Source organism: Citrus sinensis, chromosome 7, assembly GCF_022201045.2.
Source record: "Citrus sinensis cultivar Valencia sweet orange chromosome 7, DVS_A1.0, whole genome shotgun sequence".
Taxonomy (NCBI): Eukaryota; Viridiplantae; Streptophyta; class Magnoliopsida; order Sapindales; family Rutaceae; genus Citrus; species Citrus sinensis.
This window is the reverse complement of record NC_068562.1, coordinates 1,309,778-1,326,442: the sequence shown is the minus strand read 5'-3', so window position 1 is coordinate 1,326,442 and position 16,665 is coordinate 1,309,778. Positions and strand designations below refer to the sequence as shown.

Below are 16,665 nucleotides of genomic sequence, written 5' to 3'. Positions count from 1 at the left end.
CTGACCATATTCGGGACTATGGATTAATTCATAGACACTCTATCGGGTACGAATTATTATATATTTTGAGATATTGCTTTAGACTTTTGATATATAATTGTTTGATTTTGCATCAAACATAGTTTATGCCTGAAGAATTGCATTAAATACCAAAATAAACTTACCAACAAGTTTTAAAGCAATAATAATAAATAAATGTAATTTAATTAATGTGCAGAACTGATTTAAAATCAAAAGAAAACCTTGGAGGAAATTTTTTGCATGTGTATTAAATCTATTTTTTGAAACTTCAAATACAATGTCTTATTTAAAGAACCGTAAACGTAAAGAAGATTCTTACGCTCCGTATGTTCAATATCCCTGTCAAAAATCCAGCATCAAGATTATGTAAGTAGGTAATGTTTGGCCATTCCTTGTCATTGTCGTATTAAAATTGGTGTCTTACAAAATCTAGTTCGCTGATTATTATGGCAGGAAAAGGCATTGATTTGGTTTAGAAAAAAATGGAGAGAGACACGACGGTGACGACAGGTTATGGAGATTTATCTGATGATGTGATGGTTGAGACTCTGTCCAGGTTGCCTGTAAAATCATTGATGCGCTTTAGGTGCGTTTGTAAATCTTGGTATTGTTTAGTTAAGGATCCTAATTTTATTTACAAGCATCTCAAAAGAGATAATAGTATGCGTCTCATGATTTACTGTACGTATAAGAATCCGTATGATACAGATCCGTTTAACGACCTAATTACTTATTTCTCTATATTCCCTGATAAGACACTGACGGACTTACATATTCAAGATCTTGAGCCTACAATGAAAGGAAATACAACTGGGCCTTATGATGGTATATTTTTATTATTGGGAGATCATACTCACATAAACCTATGGAACGTTTCGATGGATGAATACAGAGTTGTCCCAAGGTACAAAGTTCGCCTTCCATGTGATACAAGGGCTCACTCTTCTTATTATGGCCTTGGCGTAGATCCCGTTGCTAATGACTTCAAGTTGGTTTTGGTACTCACGTTGTGGGATGAAAACAGACAATGGACTTATGATGAATTCTCTCCAGCTGCTGTGTACAACTTTACTACCAACTGCTGGAGAGATTTGGGAGGCTTTCCAATGAGTCGTCATTATAGATTTGAAGGGGCAGATGATGTATACTTAAATGGATTTTGTTATTGGGTAGTGCATCGTCCTGATTATTACAAAGAAATTCTCAAGTTTAGTATGACTGACGAGGTTTTTCAAGTAATACAAGGGCCAAATATTCCTCAATTACTAAATTATTATGAATCAGCAATGAGACCTTGGATGCTAGGAATATATGACGATTATCTTTCTATACTATACTCAGAAGAGATGGCACATTCTTTTGACTTATGGATAATGAAAGGGAGGTCTTGGACCAAACAATTTACTTTTGGACCTTTTATAGAAACCTATCAGCCACTTACATTTTGGAGAAAAGGTGAATTTTTGTTACAATCAAGTGACAAGCGACTGGTCTTGTATGACTCTACATACGAAGAAATGAGGGATCTCGGAATTACAGGCTTATGGTTTTCGGTTAATATTTTAAAAGAGAGTCTAATTTCCGTCAGAGAATAATCTCGTGTTACCTAGATTTAATTAAGAGTTGTATACATCTGGGTTATTATCGTGTATTACAATTGGTAGGTGGGAAGCATTATCAACACACTCCGTTTTTCCATTCTATCTACTTTCTTTAGCGAAAGAATTCTCGCCAAAAGTGTAATTAAAGAAACTTAAAAATATCTAATGAAAATCTAATTTAAATACATCAAATAAAATGTTCAAATAATACCAGTGAAGAAGATCATTTAAATAAATACAAAAAAAAACAGTAAAGAAGCTTGATCTCCCTATAGCACAGGCCCCCACGTTCATTACCATCAATTTGTTCCTCTAGTGTGATTTTGTATACCACAGATTTTATAACAAGATTCGGAAAATAAAGGTCTAAAGGATTTTTTTACTTGTCAAATCGAAGATTATGGTATGGTAATCAAATACTAATTAGCAGATTAAATTTGGCACTACGCCATTACCTAGTTGTTCCAACTCCAATCGATCTAGTAATATTTGTTCCCTGCCCAACATTTCCATCCACACCATAGAGTTCGTTACTGGGTGAATTTGGTTTTCTTGACCGACAAAGTTCCCTATATCAGTATCTTTAACTGAAATATTCGTAATACTGAATTGATAATTGAGTAATTGTTGAACAGGCAAATTGTGTTGGTAGAATGAAAATATAAAATAAATAAATAAAATCATGTGAATCAAGTAGTATTTTCATCTAATCTATTATGTCACATCAATTTGTATGAAATAGTTTCTATATAGAGTTTGTTACTTTAGAGTTACCCTTACCCCTAATAATTATATCCAACCAAATGAAAATAAATTTGTTTAGATCAAAAAATGTTTTTAAGCCATTAACATTAGTAATAAGGTTTTAGGAAAAAGAAAAAAAAGGATCATTCTTTTGGTCCACCAACAATTACAAGGATCATGTAGTTGGTTTAATTGTTAAATCTCTTGTGATAGGCTCAAATGGTTCAAGAATGAAAACAGATAAGTATAGTCGCTCGTTTAATTTATAAACAATCTTGGTAAGTTGTAACAAGAGTAAGGTAGAATTTGGTAGTGCTGTAATTTATAAAATAATTTATATTAGCTATACTGTAAAAACAATCAATTATAAAGAAAATTAATTAAATGTTTGATAAAAATTATTTGTATAAGTGTTGTGAGTATTAAAAGTAGTTTTATGTGTTTGATAAATCTTATTATTAAACTAATATTAGAATGTAAATGATTGAATTGGACATAATATTGAATAAAATTTATTTACATATGTATAAACACGTATATAAAATATTTTTTATTTTGTATATATAATATTAATAACAAAAATAAATGTTTCATATTATTAATTCTATTATTTTATTTTGTTATCTCAGTATAATTGGTAATAACAATAATTTCTTTAAAGTTAATGATTTTATTTCCTAATTAAAAAGGATAATTTTAGTTTTTTTATAATATATAAAGATGTATATTAAATTGTATTAACTATAAAATTAATTCTCAAAACAAGATTTTGAAAGCTACTCCGTCCTTACTTTAAAAATTCTACTTTAAGACGGTGTGATTTTCCCAAAAGCAATTTCTAAAAAAATTTACCAAATACCAAAGTTAGCTTTTAGCCTTCAAAAATCATTTTTTAGCCACCTAAAAGCAATCCTAAATGGCCCTAAATGTTCCTATAGTCTAGGATTTAAACCAATTGCGCAGTTAGTCTTTATATTTTCAAAAATTGTGGAAAATCTACTTCCATTAAAATTTGGTTAATTGTTTTCTACTTTTTATCTATTTCCATGTCAAATTTATTTGAATTTTAGATCATATAAGATAAGAATACTATTTTACCCTTGAAAAGTTAAATCTAGTTGTTATGGAAGTAATATTATTTTAAGCAATCATTTAAAATATAAAGATTGACAAATATTTGACCATTAAGGTTACTTAAAATAAGTTTAATTTAACTAGTTTACCTTATATTTTAAAAGTACAAAATTATCCAAAAATTACTTTAAATTTAATGAATTTTATTTTTTTAATAAAAATGTTCTTTTCTCTAGTTCTAACTAATATATTAGCACTACTTTATTAAGATGATTACTAATATTTAATTAAACTAACAAAATATATTTATGACATAATGCTCGTGAAATTTGTCAAGTTGTCAAATTTATAACATTTACAAGTGTGAGTATTGAAAATTATTGGATTTCATTTAAAAGGTTAAATTATAGGTCATAAAACTAAATATTTAAACTATTAGATACAATGGCACATGTTCCTTGTGCAATTTGTTCACCTTATGTTACAAAGGAAAATTAGTAAAATTAAACTTATACTGAAAAATTATAAGAAGGATTTAATTAATTAATTGTTTAAACTACTAGTTAATTTGTATTTCTTAAAATAATGTGACTAATGGGGTATTGGGGTGGAAATATCACCACTTGTACCACTACAAAAAATTGACTTTTTAAGATAATGTTTTTTATGGCAATTCCAAATTTGTCACAAAATAAAATTTATCATTACAAATTCTTGACATCGTAGCTAATAGTCTCATCCTGAATTGTATTATATTTTGTAACTAATATTGTTTATTTTGAGACTCATTAATTGATCATTGATTTGACTTTTTTACAACAAACATTATTTTAGTCGCAAAATGACATTTTTTTGGTGAAAATTTGGAATATTTTGGGATAATATTTCGTCACTTCTGATAAAATAAATGATCATGAATATAGTTATATTTTGTCCCTAAACAACAGGCATAAATTTGGACAAACCATCAATGACATATAATATTATTCTCCAAAGTTATTCCAGATTTCTATAATTTTGAGAGAACATTCATTTTGTCACATATAAGTATCTATAGCGACCATAATAAAAATTGAACGTTTTGAATTAACTTATTAATGTTGTATTTTTTTGACTAATTTATTTTGCAATTTGAAAAAGGAAGAGTGATAGTTTTATCCCTTATAGATCCAATTATTACACTTACTAGTAGATTTTTTATTACTCATTTCATCCCTACAAGTGAAAGTTTAACTGAAATAATAGTGAAAATAAGTGTAAAAGGGTCATTCAAGGCATTTCACTTGGGATTAAAAAAATTCAAAAAAATAGGGGTTTTTCGGTAATTAAGCATGACCTGCTCTTCATCTTCTCTAACTCAATTTCTACACAAGAGTTACGCTCGTACTCATAAAATCCTGTAACTCATGAAACTCTCATAGACTAAATTGAACCCAAAAATCACACACTTTAGGAATGGCAAAAGGTTGGGTCGGGCTCAAGCTTGGCACAAAAAAATTTGAAGCCCGGCCCTAAAAAAACCCCAACACTTTATAGTTAGGGTCGGGTCGGGTCGGGCCCAACCCTACTCTACCGAAATAGTTTTCAACCCCACAATTCAATTCCAATTTTCACAACCATTTCAAACACAATTAAATTCCACAACCATTTCAACCATTTCAAACACAATTCAATTCCACAACCATTTCAACCCCACACACAAATTAATTTCAAAATCCAACATGAAAAACACACAATACAATTAAATTAAAAACACACAATGTAATTCCACAACCATTTTAGCCATACACAATTCAATTCAACAACCCAACATAAAAAATAAAAAATAAAAAACTCATGTCTTATACAAAAAAAAACACAATTTAGTTCCACAACCCAACATTAAAAAAAAACCATCTTATACAAATAAAAACTCATAATTCAATTCCACAACCAAACATTTAAAAAAAAAAGGAACTACTCCAACACTTGCGAGCCACTTTCATCTTCATCCACCAATTCCTCTCCACTAAAAATTTCACTTTCAAGAATATTATCTGTAAAAAAAAAGAAAAGAAAAAGAAAGTGACAAAATAATTTAAGTTTTTAAAATTATTACTAAACCAATTGTTTAAATATTTTGTACATTATTTGTATTCATCGCTTTGGAGTTTACCCATAGCCAATGTTGAGTGCACATAAGCGCTTCCAATGTTGTAGGATGAAGTCTACTCTGATGTGGAGTCAAGACTCTACCTCCAGTGCTAAACGTAGATTTAAAGGCAACGGTTGTCATAGGAACGACTAAGATATCATTGGCCATTTGAGCCAAAATAGGGTATTTGACGTGGTTCACCTTTCAATAATTCAGAATATCAAAGTCCGGAGTGGATTTGATTAAAGGTTCTTCTAAATACCTCTCAAGGTCAGACTTCGATACCATGATCTCACTATTTTGGCTTGTAAATGCCTCAAACTTACTTATATAAAAAACGTTATGGCCAGTTCCTACATTAAAATTAAAACGAACATCGACCGAAGAAGATTCACTAACAACCGCATCACTCACATTCTCATTCTTACCTTTATAAAACTTAACCAAATCGTTACTTAATTGTGCACCCTTTGAATTTCATTTGCAGCACCCTCACCATAAAGTTGTGGAAAATAATGATTAACCAATTGCATCTTAAACCTCGGATCAAGAATAATCGCCATCACTAAAATCCCATGAATTTGGGCCCAATATTTATCAAATTTCATAATCATTTGACCATCCATTTCTCTAACCCTAAGCACATTAGAAAGTTCTCATTCATCCAAATTAATCCTCATTTCAGATATCATTGACAAAAAAAAAAAAGATTAGATGTGAGATATTGCGTACCTGAAAATTACTCTATAATCGAGTAAAACAGCAGCAAATATTCCAACATCTTTTCAGCCATCTCCCATTCCTCATCTGTTGGCAAAGAGATGTAGTGTTTGTCACGCTGCTGCGGTCTAGAAAAGACTGTTTTATATTTCATAGCAACATCAAACATAACATATGTGGCATTCTGTTGTGCAAATTTTAATGTACTCGTAAGCGCACGAATCTATTGTAGTATAGATCTATGGTGACGAGTGTCGATCCCACGAGGAGGTGGATTTTAATTGTGTAGAATTAATTTTGTAAATGGGTGATTGGATTTATGGTGGAAATGATTTGGAATATGCTAAAACTTAAATTAAAATGGCGAGAATAAATTCTAAAATTGGTATTGAAATGGCGAGAATAAATTGACGAGAATTATATTGAAATGACGTACTTGGGTATCTGGATCCGTATCAACATGCATCATGGGCTAAATAATCCGTATTAATGCCAATTAAATCATGAGGGGAGAATTCACACCTCATGAACCACGCTCTAATCAATATGGTGCTAAGGGCTTATCGTGCCAAATAATAATAACCTTATACTAGAGAGCCGGTGTAACCAAGGCGGTATCTAAACAAGACTATTATTATTTGTCGACGAGAAGTCAAAACATCCACAAAAATTAGAGGGGAAGAGAAAATAAATTTACCAAATTAAGCCCATGACACATGTTGAGACTTCACCTTCAACCCAAGCTTGAAAGAAAATTAGCCACTCATAGTTGAACTAGGGGCAAAATGGGAATTTATTAAAATATGAAGAAAATACAAGATGGAGAAGGAATTACAGAAAATGGATCCCAAAAATGGATTCAGAGATATCAAATTAGGGGGGGAAGGCCCCCTTTTTATAGATACATGGAGTAAATCATGGCCATCGGATTAAAAACAGTTTGGACGCTCAGGATTGCGCTACGTCATCAGTCAACAGTCCACGGTTTGACCACGCGGATGAACAGTAACACGATTTGATTGAAAATAATCCTGTGTGATGCATGCACCGTATGCGAGATTTTTCGTCCACTGATATGCTGCCACGTCACCATCAACAGTATATAAGAATTTTAGTCCAATAGGATCGTGACACCTCATCAGTCAATGCCACGTCATCAGTCCGTCTATGTGAACAGTGTCGTGAACAGTAACGTATACAGTACCGTACATGTGAATAGTACCGTATATGTGAACAGTGCCATTTTTCCTTTTATGCTCCTCCTAAGGTTTTCGACCGTCCTGAGTTCAAAAGTGATGTCCGTTTTGCCATCTGATTTCTAGTTTATTGTGAAATGACTATGATGCCCCTAAAATACATAAAATACTTAATTAAAATAAAACACATGTAATTAAATCACAAGAAGGTTAAATACATAAAAGTAAGGGTTGTTAGTAAGACTTGAAATGTAAAATGACGGTTTTCTCCTTTATAAATATGCATTTTCTAACACTCAACACACCCCCCAACCAGCTTATTGCTAGTCCCTAGCAAATGAAGCGAAAATAAAATTCAAATTCAAAATGATTTTTTTTTTTAAATTTAGAAACACTCGTGTTTATTCAATCAGATTAATGATAGCAATCAAATAAAAGTATAAGCATTATCTCCAGTCTAAAGTAACATCACACCCACATCAACCATCCACATGAATCAGCCCAGTAGACTTTGTTATAGCTACTTTCAAGAATGACATGTCAAAGCCCAAAATCTCACTGGAAGTAGTGACACTCTCACAAAGAAATTAAACCCAATAAAAATAGTCGCTCCAATGAATAGTAATTGAGAGAAAATAATGAAGAAGTGATATCACATGCTCTCACCAAGATGAAATAAATATGCCCTCAGCTTAAAAATAATACGATCTCAAGTCAAATAAAAACTGTTAGTCAACCCAATTTATTTATTTATTTTTTTTATATGCACCACTACATCTTTTTAGCCCATATAACTAGCTTCTACTTCAAACTATAGTTCCCTAAAATCAAGAAGGACTTTTATTAGGACGTAACGTAGGCTAGGGACATGGCTAACAAAGAAGGGAAATAAGGAAAACAAAGTGTTTGTTTGAGAAAAATGCAGAGAAATTTTTTTTTTTTTTGGAAGTTGCAAGGTGGATTTCACCTATTATTTTTATTTTTATTCTTTTGAAACAACAACTTTTGTTTTTTTTTCTTTTTTTTTTTTGGCATAACTTCACTGAACAAAATAATTATTTACATTTTTCTCAAACATAAATAGGTGATGGAACTTATAAGACATCGGGTAATACTCCAAATCAGAGTGGGTCAAGATGATAAGTTGACAAAGAAAATGTTTTTTTTTTATTTTTTTTTATTTTTTTATTTTTAAGGGCTCAAAAGGGTTAACTATGGATATTTAATAAAATGGATGGCTAGAAAGGCTCAAACAGATCAAAGATGACATTTCCATCGTCTTTTAGGGCTCTAAATAATCATCCATATCTACTAGTTAGATGGGCCTCCCAATGTAACAACACACATTTTTTTTTATTATTTTACAATTTTTTTTAAGGGTTAACTCAAAAGCAATTTAGAGATCGTGTGTAAAATAATAAACTGTTAAGCTGTATAAAGAGTGGGCAAAAGGGTTATTCTCCAAGAAAAATAATAGGCTCAAAAACTCCCTTGGTACTTATTATGACATGTTCATTCCTTCAAGCAACTCACATTTGTCTCCGACATCAACATGTAAAGTAGCAAACATAGCGTAACGTCACTTAAGACCAAAGATAATACAAATACTAAAATTTGAAATTAATCATGTCATCCAATGTTAAAACAAATCACACAATTTTTTTTTTTTAAACAACATTCTACCCCCCAACCTATTCTAAACATGAAAGGAAAATATGCATGCAGAAATGTGAAAATGATGCATAAAAACTAATTAGAAAAGTTACACATAAAATGATAGAAAACGAAAATGATTTTTTATTTTTTTTTTTAAAGAAGATGCGTTTCTAGAGGAACTACACTCCATATTCAGCCATCTTCGACTCAAAAGTTGGAAAATGTATATTTATAGAGGAGAAATTAAAAAGAAGAAAAATAAACATAAACACATAATAAAGAAAAAGAAAATGTCTGAATTTTTTTTAAGTTTTTTTTAAAATTTTTTTTTTACGATGAAGATGCGTTTCTAGAGTCACTACACTCCATATTCAGCCATCTTCAACACAAAAAGTTAGCAACAGTTAGTTTCTACAACAAAAAATTAGTAAAAACTTAACCAAAATTCCACAATTGTCGACTATTCCCTCCCCCCAACCAGAACGAAACATTGTCCTCAATGTTTGATAGGAAAGAAGTAGAGTTTAGAAGACATCACCTGGGTGGTGCAACACAGAAGAAAATATTTACAGGCGGAGAGTTAAATCTAATTTATACTTCTTACTGCTGCTACTGTTACCATCATTATTTGGACGCTCCAACACAAAGGTCCAAGGGTCTGGCTCCGGTCTATAAGCTTGTAACAGATCCAGTAGCTCATTAGCAGTGTGAGCACAAAGAAAGAGTTTTTTCACATTAGCGGGAATGAAATAGTTTTTTATTGCATGGTTAAGAAATGCGATAAAGCCATCATAAAAGTTATTGACATTTAACAAACCGATGGGTTTCTGGTGGATGTGCAGATGGGCCCAAGATGCTAGTGTGATAAGTGCCTCTAGTGTTGCAAGATCTCCTGGAAGGAAAATAAAAGCATCAGCATGATTAAGCATTTAAGTTATTCTTTCTTGCATACCTGAGACGACTAACTCTTCTCCAGTTGATGAGTCAGACGAACTGCCCAATGGTTTTAGGACTCTTGGGATGATGCCTAACACTTGACTTCCTCTGATAAAAGCTGCTTTTGAGACCATTTTTGATAACCCTCGGTTACCTCCTCCATACACCAAGTGTAATTTTCTCGCTGCTATGCTTCGACCAAGATCTATGGCTGCCTCAACGAACTCTTTATGTTTGCCATATGTAAATCCAGAAAGCACACAAATGTTCTTGAATTGTCTATTGGGAGTAGCTGACATTGTGATACTTCTCAAAAACAATTTGTGAGTGCTTGACAAAAAAGAAATCACATTTAAGAGTCTTGGTGATAGTGGGTCATGGTTGTGTATGAGGTAATATGTCAGTGTCAAATAACGCGTAAAGCACGTGGCTCGCAAGTCAAAAAGAAAACAGTAAAAAGGAAAAAGCAAACAGTAATAAAATTATTAAAGACAATAATGCAAACAATAAGACAATAGTGAAATAAAATAACAATAAAGTAAAAGGATATTTACAGGTAGTTGCGACTGTGGCTCACATCTTCCTCTGGTTTTACGTCCAGAAATGGCTTGAACGCCCTCTATGGGTCGAGGATAGGCTTCCTATCCAGTTTTCTTATAAACTGGCAAACATGGTCGTTTATAGTCAGATTTCCGAGACTATATCGTGCATGCTCTTTCTGGAATAATGACCATAACTGGAGAATCGCTCTTTGCACATATCCACTGGGATGCGTTTCAAGAGACAAAAGGATATCATCCAATGACTCCTTATTCAAGCCATCCCTAATGAATTGAATCTTATTTTCCCTGTTATCAGACACCATTCCTAAAGAACATGGGTTTTTATTGCAACTCATTCTGGTACACTTATGACAAGCAACAGAAATTCTTCGAGCTCGTCGTTTTCTTGCATAATTTCCTTTACCACAACCAGGCATATATACAATAAATTTTGGAGGTAACTCACCTGCCGATCGTACTTTAGCCTCGATTAACCAACGGATGTCAGCAGGTATGTTATTCCTCATGAGTAATCGCATGCGTTCGGACCGAGCTTTATAGATCATAAGGAGGGCATTCTGAGGAAGTGAAGGGAATCGCTTGTGAAGCTTCGCTAGAATCTCGTTTCTGTCCATACTTTCGCCTCAGAATATCAGTTATTATGGGAAACTGAAGTAACCGACTTGATTGTCACGGAGTACCGTTATCCGCCACTTCACCGGGGTAACAAACTAAAGCACACAAATAGAAAAACAAATTAAAACACACAAAGAAAATTAAAATCGTCCTCTTATTGAATTTACCTCAAGCTCCAACTAGATGTCGTAAACACTTCTCTCAATGTCTCTGAGTTGGCGTTCTAAACCCTCAACATAGGCTACTAACTCTAGTGGTTGTAGAGCCCAAATGCGTTGTGTTTTACAAAATTGAATCTGCCTTTTGAGATGAGTTTTGACACGTTGAAGTGGTTTAAGAATGTTCAGAAGGAACGGTCTAAGTATGAGACTCATGATTAAAAATGATAAGAGAAAACTTAATGGTAAAATAAACACACTTATGCAAAAACAATTTCAATTAGCAAAAGAATAATAATAAAAAGAAATAAAGAAAAATCAAATCAACTAAAAGAAAAAAAAATCAATTCAAATTTGGTGGGTCACTCAAATTTATTTCGGTGTCTTCTTCATGTGGTTGGTATTCTAGATATGGCTTTAATCTTTGACCATTAACTTTAAACGTGACACCGTTCTTTGGGTCCTTAATTTCAATTGCCCCATGTGGAAAAACAGTATGAACAATAAATGGGCCAGACCAACGAGAGCGTAACTTACCTGGGAATAGGTGCAAGCGAGAATTGAATAAAAGCACTTTCTGACCTGGAGTGAACGATTTTCTCATAATTTGCTTATCATGGAAGACTTTCATTCGTTGCTTGTAAATCTTGGCATTTTCGTATGCATCATTGCGAATTTCTTCAAGTTCTGCCAGCTGTAATCTTCTTTCTGAGCTGGCTTGCTACATGTCAAAATTGAATTTCTTGATGGCCCAATACGCACGATGCTCAAGTTCCACAGGTAGGTGGCAAGCTTTTCCATACACTAGCCTGTAGGGTGACATCCCAATCGGGGTCTTGAAAGCCGTTCTATATGCCCATAATGCATCATCAAGTCTTAATGACCAATCTTTTCTATCCGGCCTTACCGTCTTTTCTAATATGTGCTTTATTTCTCGATTGGAGATCTCAACTTGGCCACTGGTTTGCGGATGATACGGAGTCGCCACTTTGTGTGTGATTGAATACTTTGTCAAAAGAGCTTTGAATGCTTTGTTACAAAAGTGGACACCACCATAACTAATTATTGCTCGAGGGAATCCAAAGCGTGAAACAATGTTGTTTTTCAAAAATGCTATCACCACCTTGTGATCATTGGTCCTACATGGAATTGCTTCTACCCATTTTGATACATAGTCAACAGCAACCAATATGTATTGATGGCCAAAAGATGGGGGAAAGGGTCCCATGAAGTCGATACCCCATACGTCAAAAATTTCAACCACTAAAATTGGATTTAATGGCATCATGTTCCTTCGTGTAATGCTCCCCATTCGTTGACACTTATCACATGAAGAACAGAAAGTGTAAGCATCTCGAAATATAGTTGGCCAATAGAAACCACATTGTAAAACTTTAGTCGCTGTTTTCTTAACGCTGAAATGGCCTCCACAAGCTTGTTCATGGCAGAATGAAAGGATGTTCTGAATTTCACTTTCTGGGACGCATCGTCTAACAATTTGGTCTGCACAATACTTGAACAAATACAGGTCATCCCAAAAGAAATTCTTTATTTCTGCAAAGAATTTAGCCTTTTCTTGCTTGGTCCAATGCTCTGGAAGTTTACCTGTAACAAGATAATTAATTATATCAGCATACCAAGGTAATACTTCCACATTCATTAATTGTTCATCTGGAAATGACTCATTCAATGGTAATGATTCTGTAATTGTGTCAAAATGGAGACGAGAGAGGTGGTCCGCCATAACATTCTCTGTGCCTTTCTTATCTTTGAATTCCAAGTCAAACTCCTGCAAAAGTAACACCCAACGAATTAGTCTGGCTTTTGCATATTTCTTTATGAGAAGATATTTAAGAGTAGCATGATCCGTGAATATAATTATTTTACAACTAATGAGATATGATCGAAATTTTTCCAATGCAAACATTACTGCTAGCATTTCTTTTTCAGTAGTTGAATAGTTCAACTGTGCATCATTTAATGTCATACTAGCATAGTAAATAACGTGGGGAATTCGATCAACTCTTTGTCCTAATACTGCTCCTACTGCATAATCAGATGCATCACACATTAGCTCAAATGGTAAGCTCCAGTTTGGGGGCTGAATGATGGGTGATGATGTCAACAACTGTTTTAACTTTTCAAATGCCACAAGACATGAATCATTAAAGACAAAAGGTGCATCCTTAGCAAGTAAATTGCATAAGGGTCTAGAAACTTTGCTAAAATCTTTAATGAAACGTCTATAGAAACCAGCATGCCCAAGGAAAGATCTTACTTCTCTGACTGTTTTGGGTGGAGGAAGATTAGCAATGACATCCACCTTGGCTTTGTCAACCTCAATACCTTTGCTCGAAATGATGTGACCGAGAACAATACATTGTTTTACCATAAAATGGCATTTCTCCCAATTTAAGATCAAGTTCTTCTCAATACATCTCTGCAGAACTAGTGTTAGATGATGTAAATATTGATCAAACGAATCACCAAAGACAGAAAAGTCATCCATAAAGACTTCAAGGAATCGTTCAACTATATCAGAAAAAATGCTTAACATGCATCGTTGAAATGTAGCAGGTGCATTACATAATCCAAATGGCATTCTCCTATATGTAAATGTGCCAAAAGGGCAAGTGAAAGTAGTTTTCTCTTGATCTTTTGATGCTATGGGAATCTGATTATATCCTGAGTAGCCATCTAGAAAGCAATAAAATTCATGGCCTGCTAATCTATCAAGCATTTGATCGATAAATGGTAAAAGAAAATGGTCTTTACGTGTGACAGAATTCAACTTTCTATAATCAATGCACACACGCCATCCTGTAGTTACTCTAGTGGGTATCAATTCATTATCAGCATTCGTAACTACTGTGACTCCTGACTTTTTGGGGACAACTTGTACAGGACTGACCCATGAACTATCAGAAATTGGGTAAATGATACCTGCGTCTAATAGTTTAAGGACTTCTGTTCTAACAACTTCTTTCATGTTATGATTTAACCGACGTTGCATCTCCCTAGTAGTTTTAGCATTTTCATCAAGGTGAATGTAATGCATGCAGTCACTGGGTTTATACCTTTTATGTCTGCTATGGTCCATCCTAATGCCCCTTTGTGCTCTTTCAAAACATCCAACAACTTACCTTTTTGTTCGTCATTGAGGGATGATGAGATGATTACCGGCAGAGTGCTTTCTTCTCCCAAAAATGCATATTCCAGAGTGTTGGGCAATGGTTTAAGATCGAGTTTCGGTGGTGATTCTGATGATGGGATGAGTTTCTTCTCTGATGGTGCTAGTTGTTCAACTCTTGACTTCCATTTATTAGTGTCCAAGGATGGTGCGGAGTCAAGTAGGGCGTTGACCTCATCGACTGATCTGTCAATATCAAAATCCAAACCAAAGTGAGTTAAACATGTTTGTAAAGGATCATCACTAAGGTTTGAAATAAAAGTGTTATCAACTAATGCTTCAATTAAATCCACATCAACAATTCCATCATCTGCATTGTGAGGTTGTTTGGCAATGTTGAAGATGTTCAGCTCCATAGTCATGTTGCCGAAGGACAACTGCATATTTCCAGTCCTGTATTAAATGTGAGCATCCGCAGTTGCCAAGAAAGGTCGGCCTAGGATAATGGGGATGTACTTCCTTGAATCCTGTATTGGTTGAGTGTCAATTACAATGAAATCAACAGGAAAATAAAACTTGTCTACCTGGATAAGCACGTCCTCCACAATACCACGAGGTATTTTCGTGGACCGATCTGCAAGCTGTAACACCACTGGAGTTGGGTGTAATTCTCCCAGTCCAAGTTTCACGAATACAGAGTAAGGCAAAAGATTTACACTAGCTCCTAAATCCAACAAAGCATTCTTAATTGTGTGGTTCCCTATACTACATGAGATAGTGGGGGAGCCTGGGTCTTTGCATTTTAAAGGAATTTTATGTTGGAGTATAGAACTAACGTTTTCTGTTTAAAATGCCTTCTTTTGAACATGCATATTTCTCTTTTTAGTACAAAGGTCTTTAAAAAACTTGGCATAAGATGGAACTTGTTTAATAGCATCAAGCAAAGGGATGTTAACAGTTACCTGTTTGAAGATTTCAAGAATCTCACCTGTGGATTTTCCTTTTTTTCCTTTAGCTAACCTCTGAGGAAATGGAGCTTTGGGAATGTATTCTCGTGGGTTGGTTTCTTGTTTCTCCTCCGGTGGTGAGTCCTCAACATTCACAGGTACAATTTGATTTTCTTTTGTCGCCGGCATCTCCACTTTGTTGTCGACTTCTTTTCCTTTTCGCAAGGTCATGACTGCTTTGACCTGTCCATGCTGTTGTGGTGAACTGGTACTTGCTTCATGTACTCCTTTAGGATTAGGCACTGGTTGACTTGGAAACTTGCCTTTCTCAACAGTCATTGCCAATGTCTGAACTGAAGAAGCAAGTTGTCCCACCATCTTCTCGAGGCTTGAAACTGATTGAGCTTGTGAGTTGAAGCCTGTTCTCAACTCATTTCGTAGTCCATCAATGGTGCGGTTTTGTTGCTCAATTGTGGAGTGAGTAACATTCTTGAAATTCTGGAATGCATCCTCCCATGGTCTGGGTTGAGAGTAGTTCTGGTTCTGATTGTATGGTCTAAATGGGGGCTGAGAGGCTTGAGGATTTTGAGGAATTGGTGGAGCTGGAGCTGCTGGTCCATTCTGTTGGAATCCTTGAGACCATGAAAAATTGGGGTGGTCTCTCCATCCAGGGTTATATGTGTTGGAGTATGGGTTGTAATTCGATGGTTTTCTCATTACACCTATGGCATTGGCTTGATCTGAGTATGAGTCATGGTCATGTGGCTCTGTTGATTTAGCAGTCGATAATGATGCTATTTGTCGAGAGAGACCTTCAATTATCGTTTTGACTTCTTTAATTTCTGAACTTGATTCGCCAATGTGAACCTCATTTACTCCCTTAATTCTTCTAGTATTCTTGAGTGATCGACTCCGTTGTTGGGAATTATTTGCTTGTCGCTGGAAGAATTCCCAAATCTCTGATGCACTTTTTGACATTAGCTCTCCTCCACTTGTTGCCATTAGTCATTCTTGCACATTCGGCAATAATCCCTCCAAAAAGTATTGGCATTTGTGCCATTTCTCGTACCCATGATGTGGACACTTCAAGAGTAACCCATTGAATCGCTCCCATGTTTCGAAAAATTGCTCGTCCTCTCTCTGTGTAAACTCTGAAATTTCCCTGCGAAT

The 16,665-nt window shown here is 34.3% G+C and overlaps 1 protein-coding gene and 1 non-coding gene across 2 annotated transcripts; both read left to right on the top strand.

Annotated features, from left to right (window-relative positions):
- The first annotated feature begins 503 nt into the window (after nt 1-503).
- LOC107178882 (putative F-box protein At3g16210) lies at nt 504-1,616 on the top strand. The gene has a single exon (XM_015534527.1). The coding sequence runs from the start codon at nt 504-506 to the stop codon at nt 1,614-1,616; it is 1,113 nt and encodes a 370-aa protein (XP_015390013.1).
- A 14,945-nt stretch (nt 1,617-16,561) lies between these two features.
- On the top strand, nt 16,562-16,665 carry LOC127899021 (small nucleolar RNA R71). The gene has a single exon (XR_008050788.1). It is a non-coding gene; the product is annotated as a small nucleolar RNA R71 (small nucleolar RNA).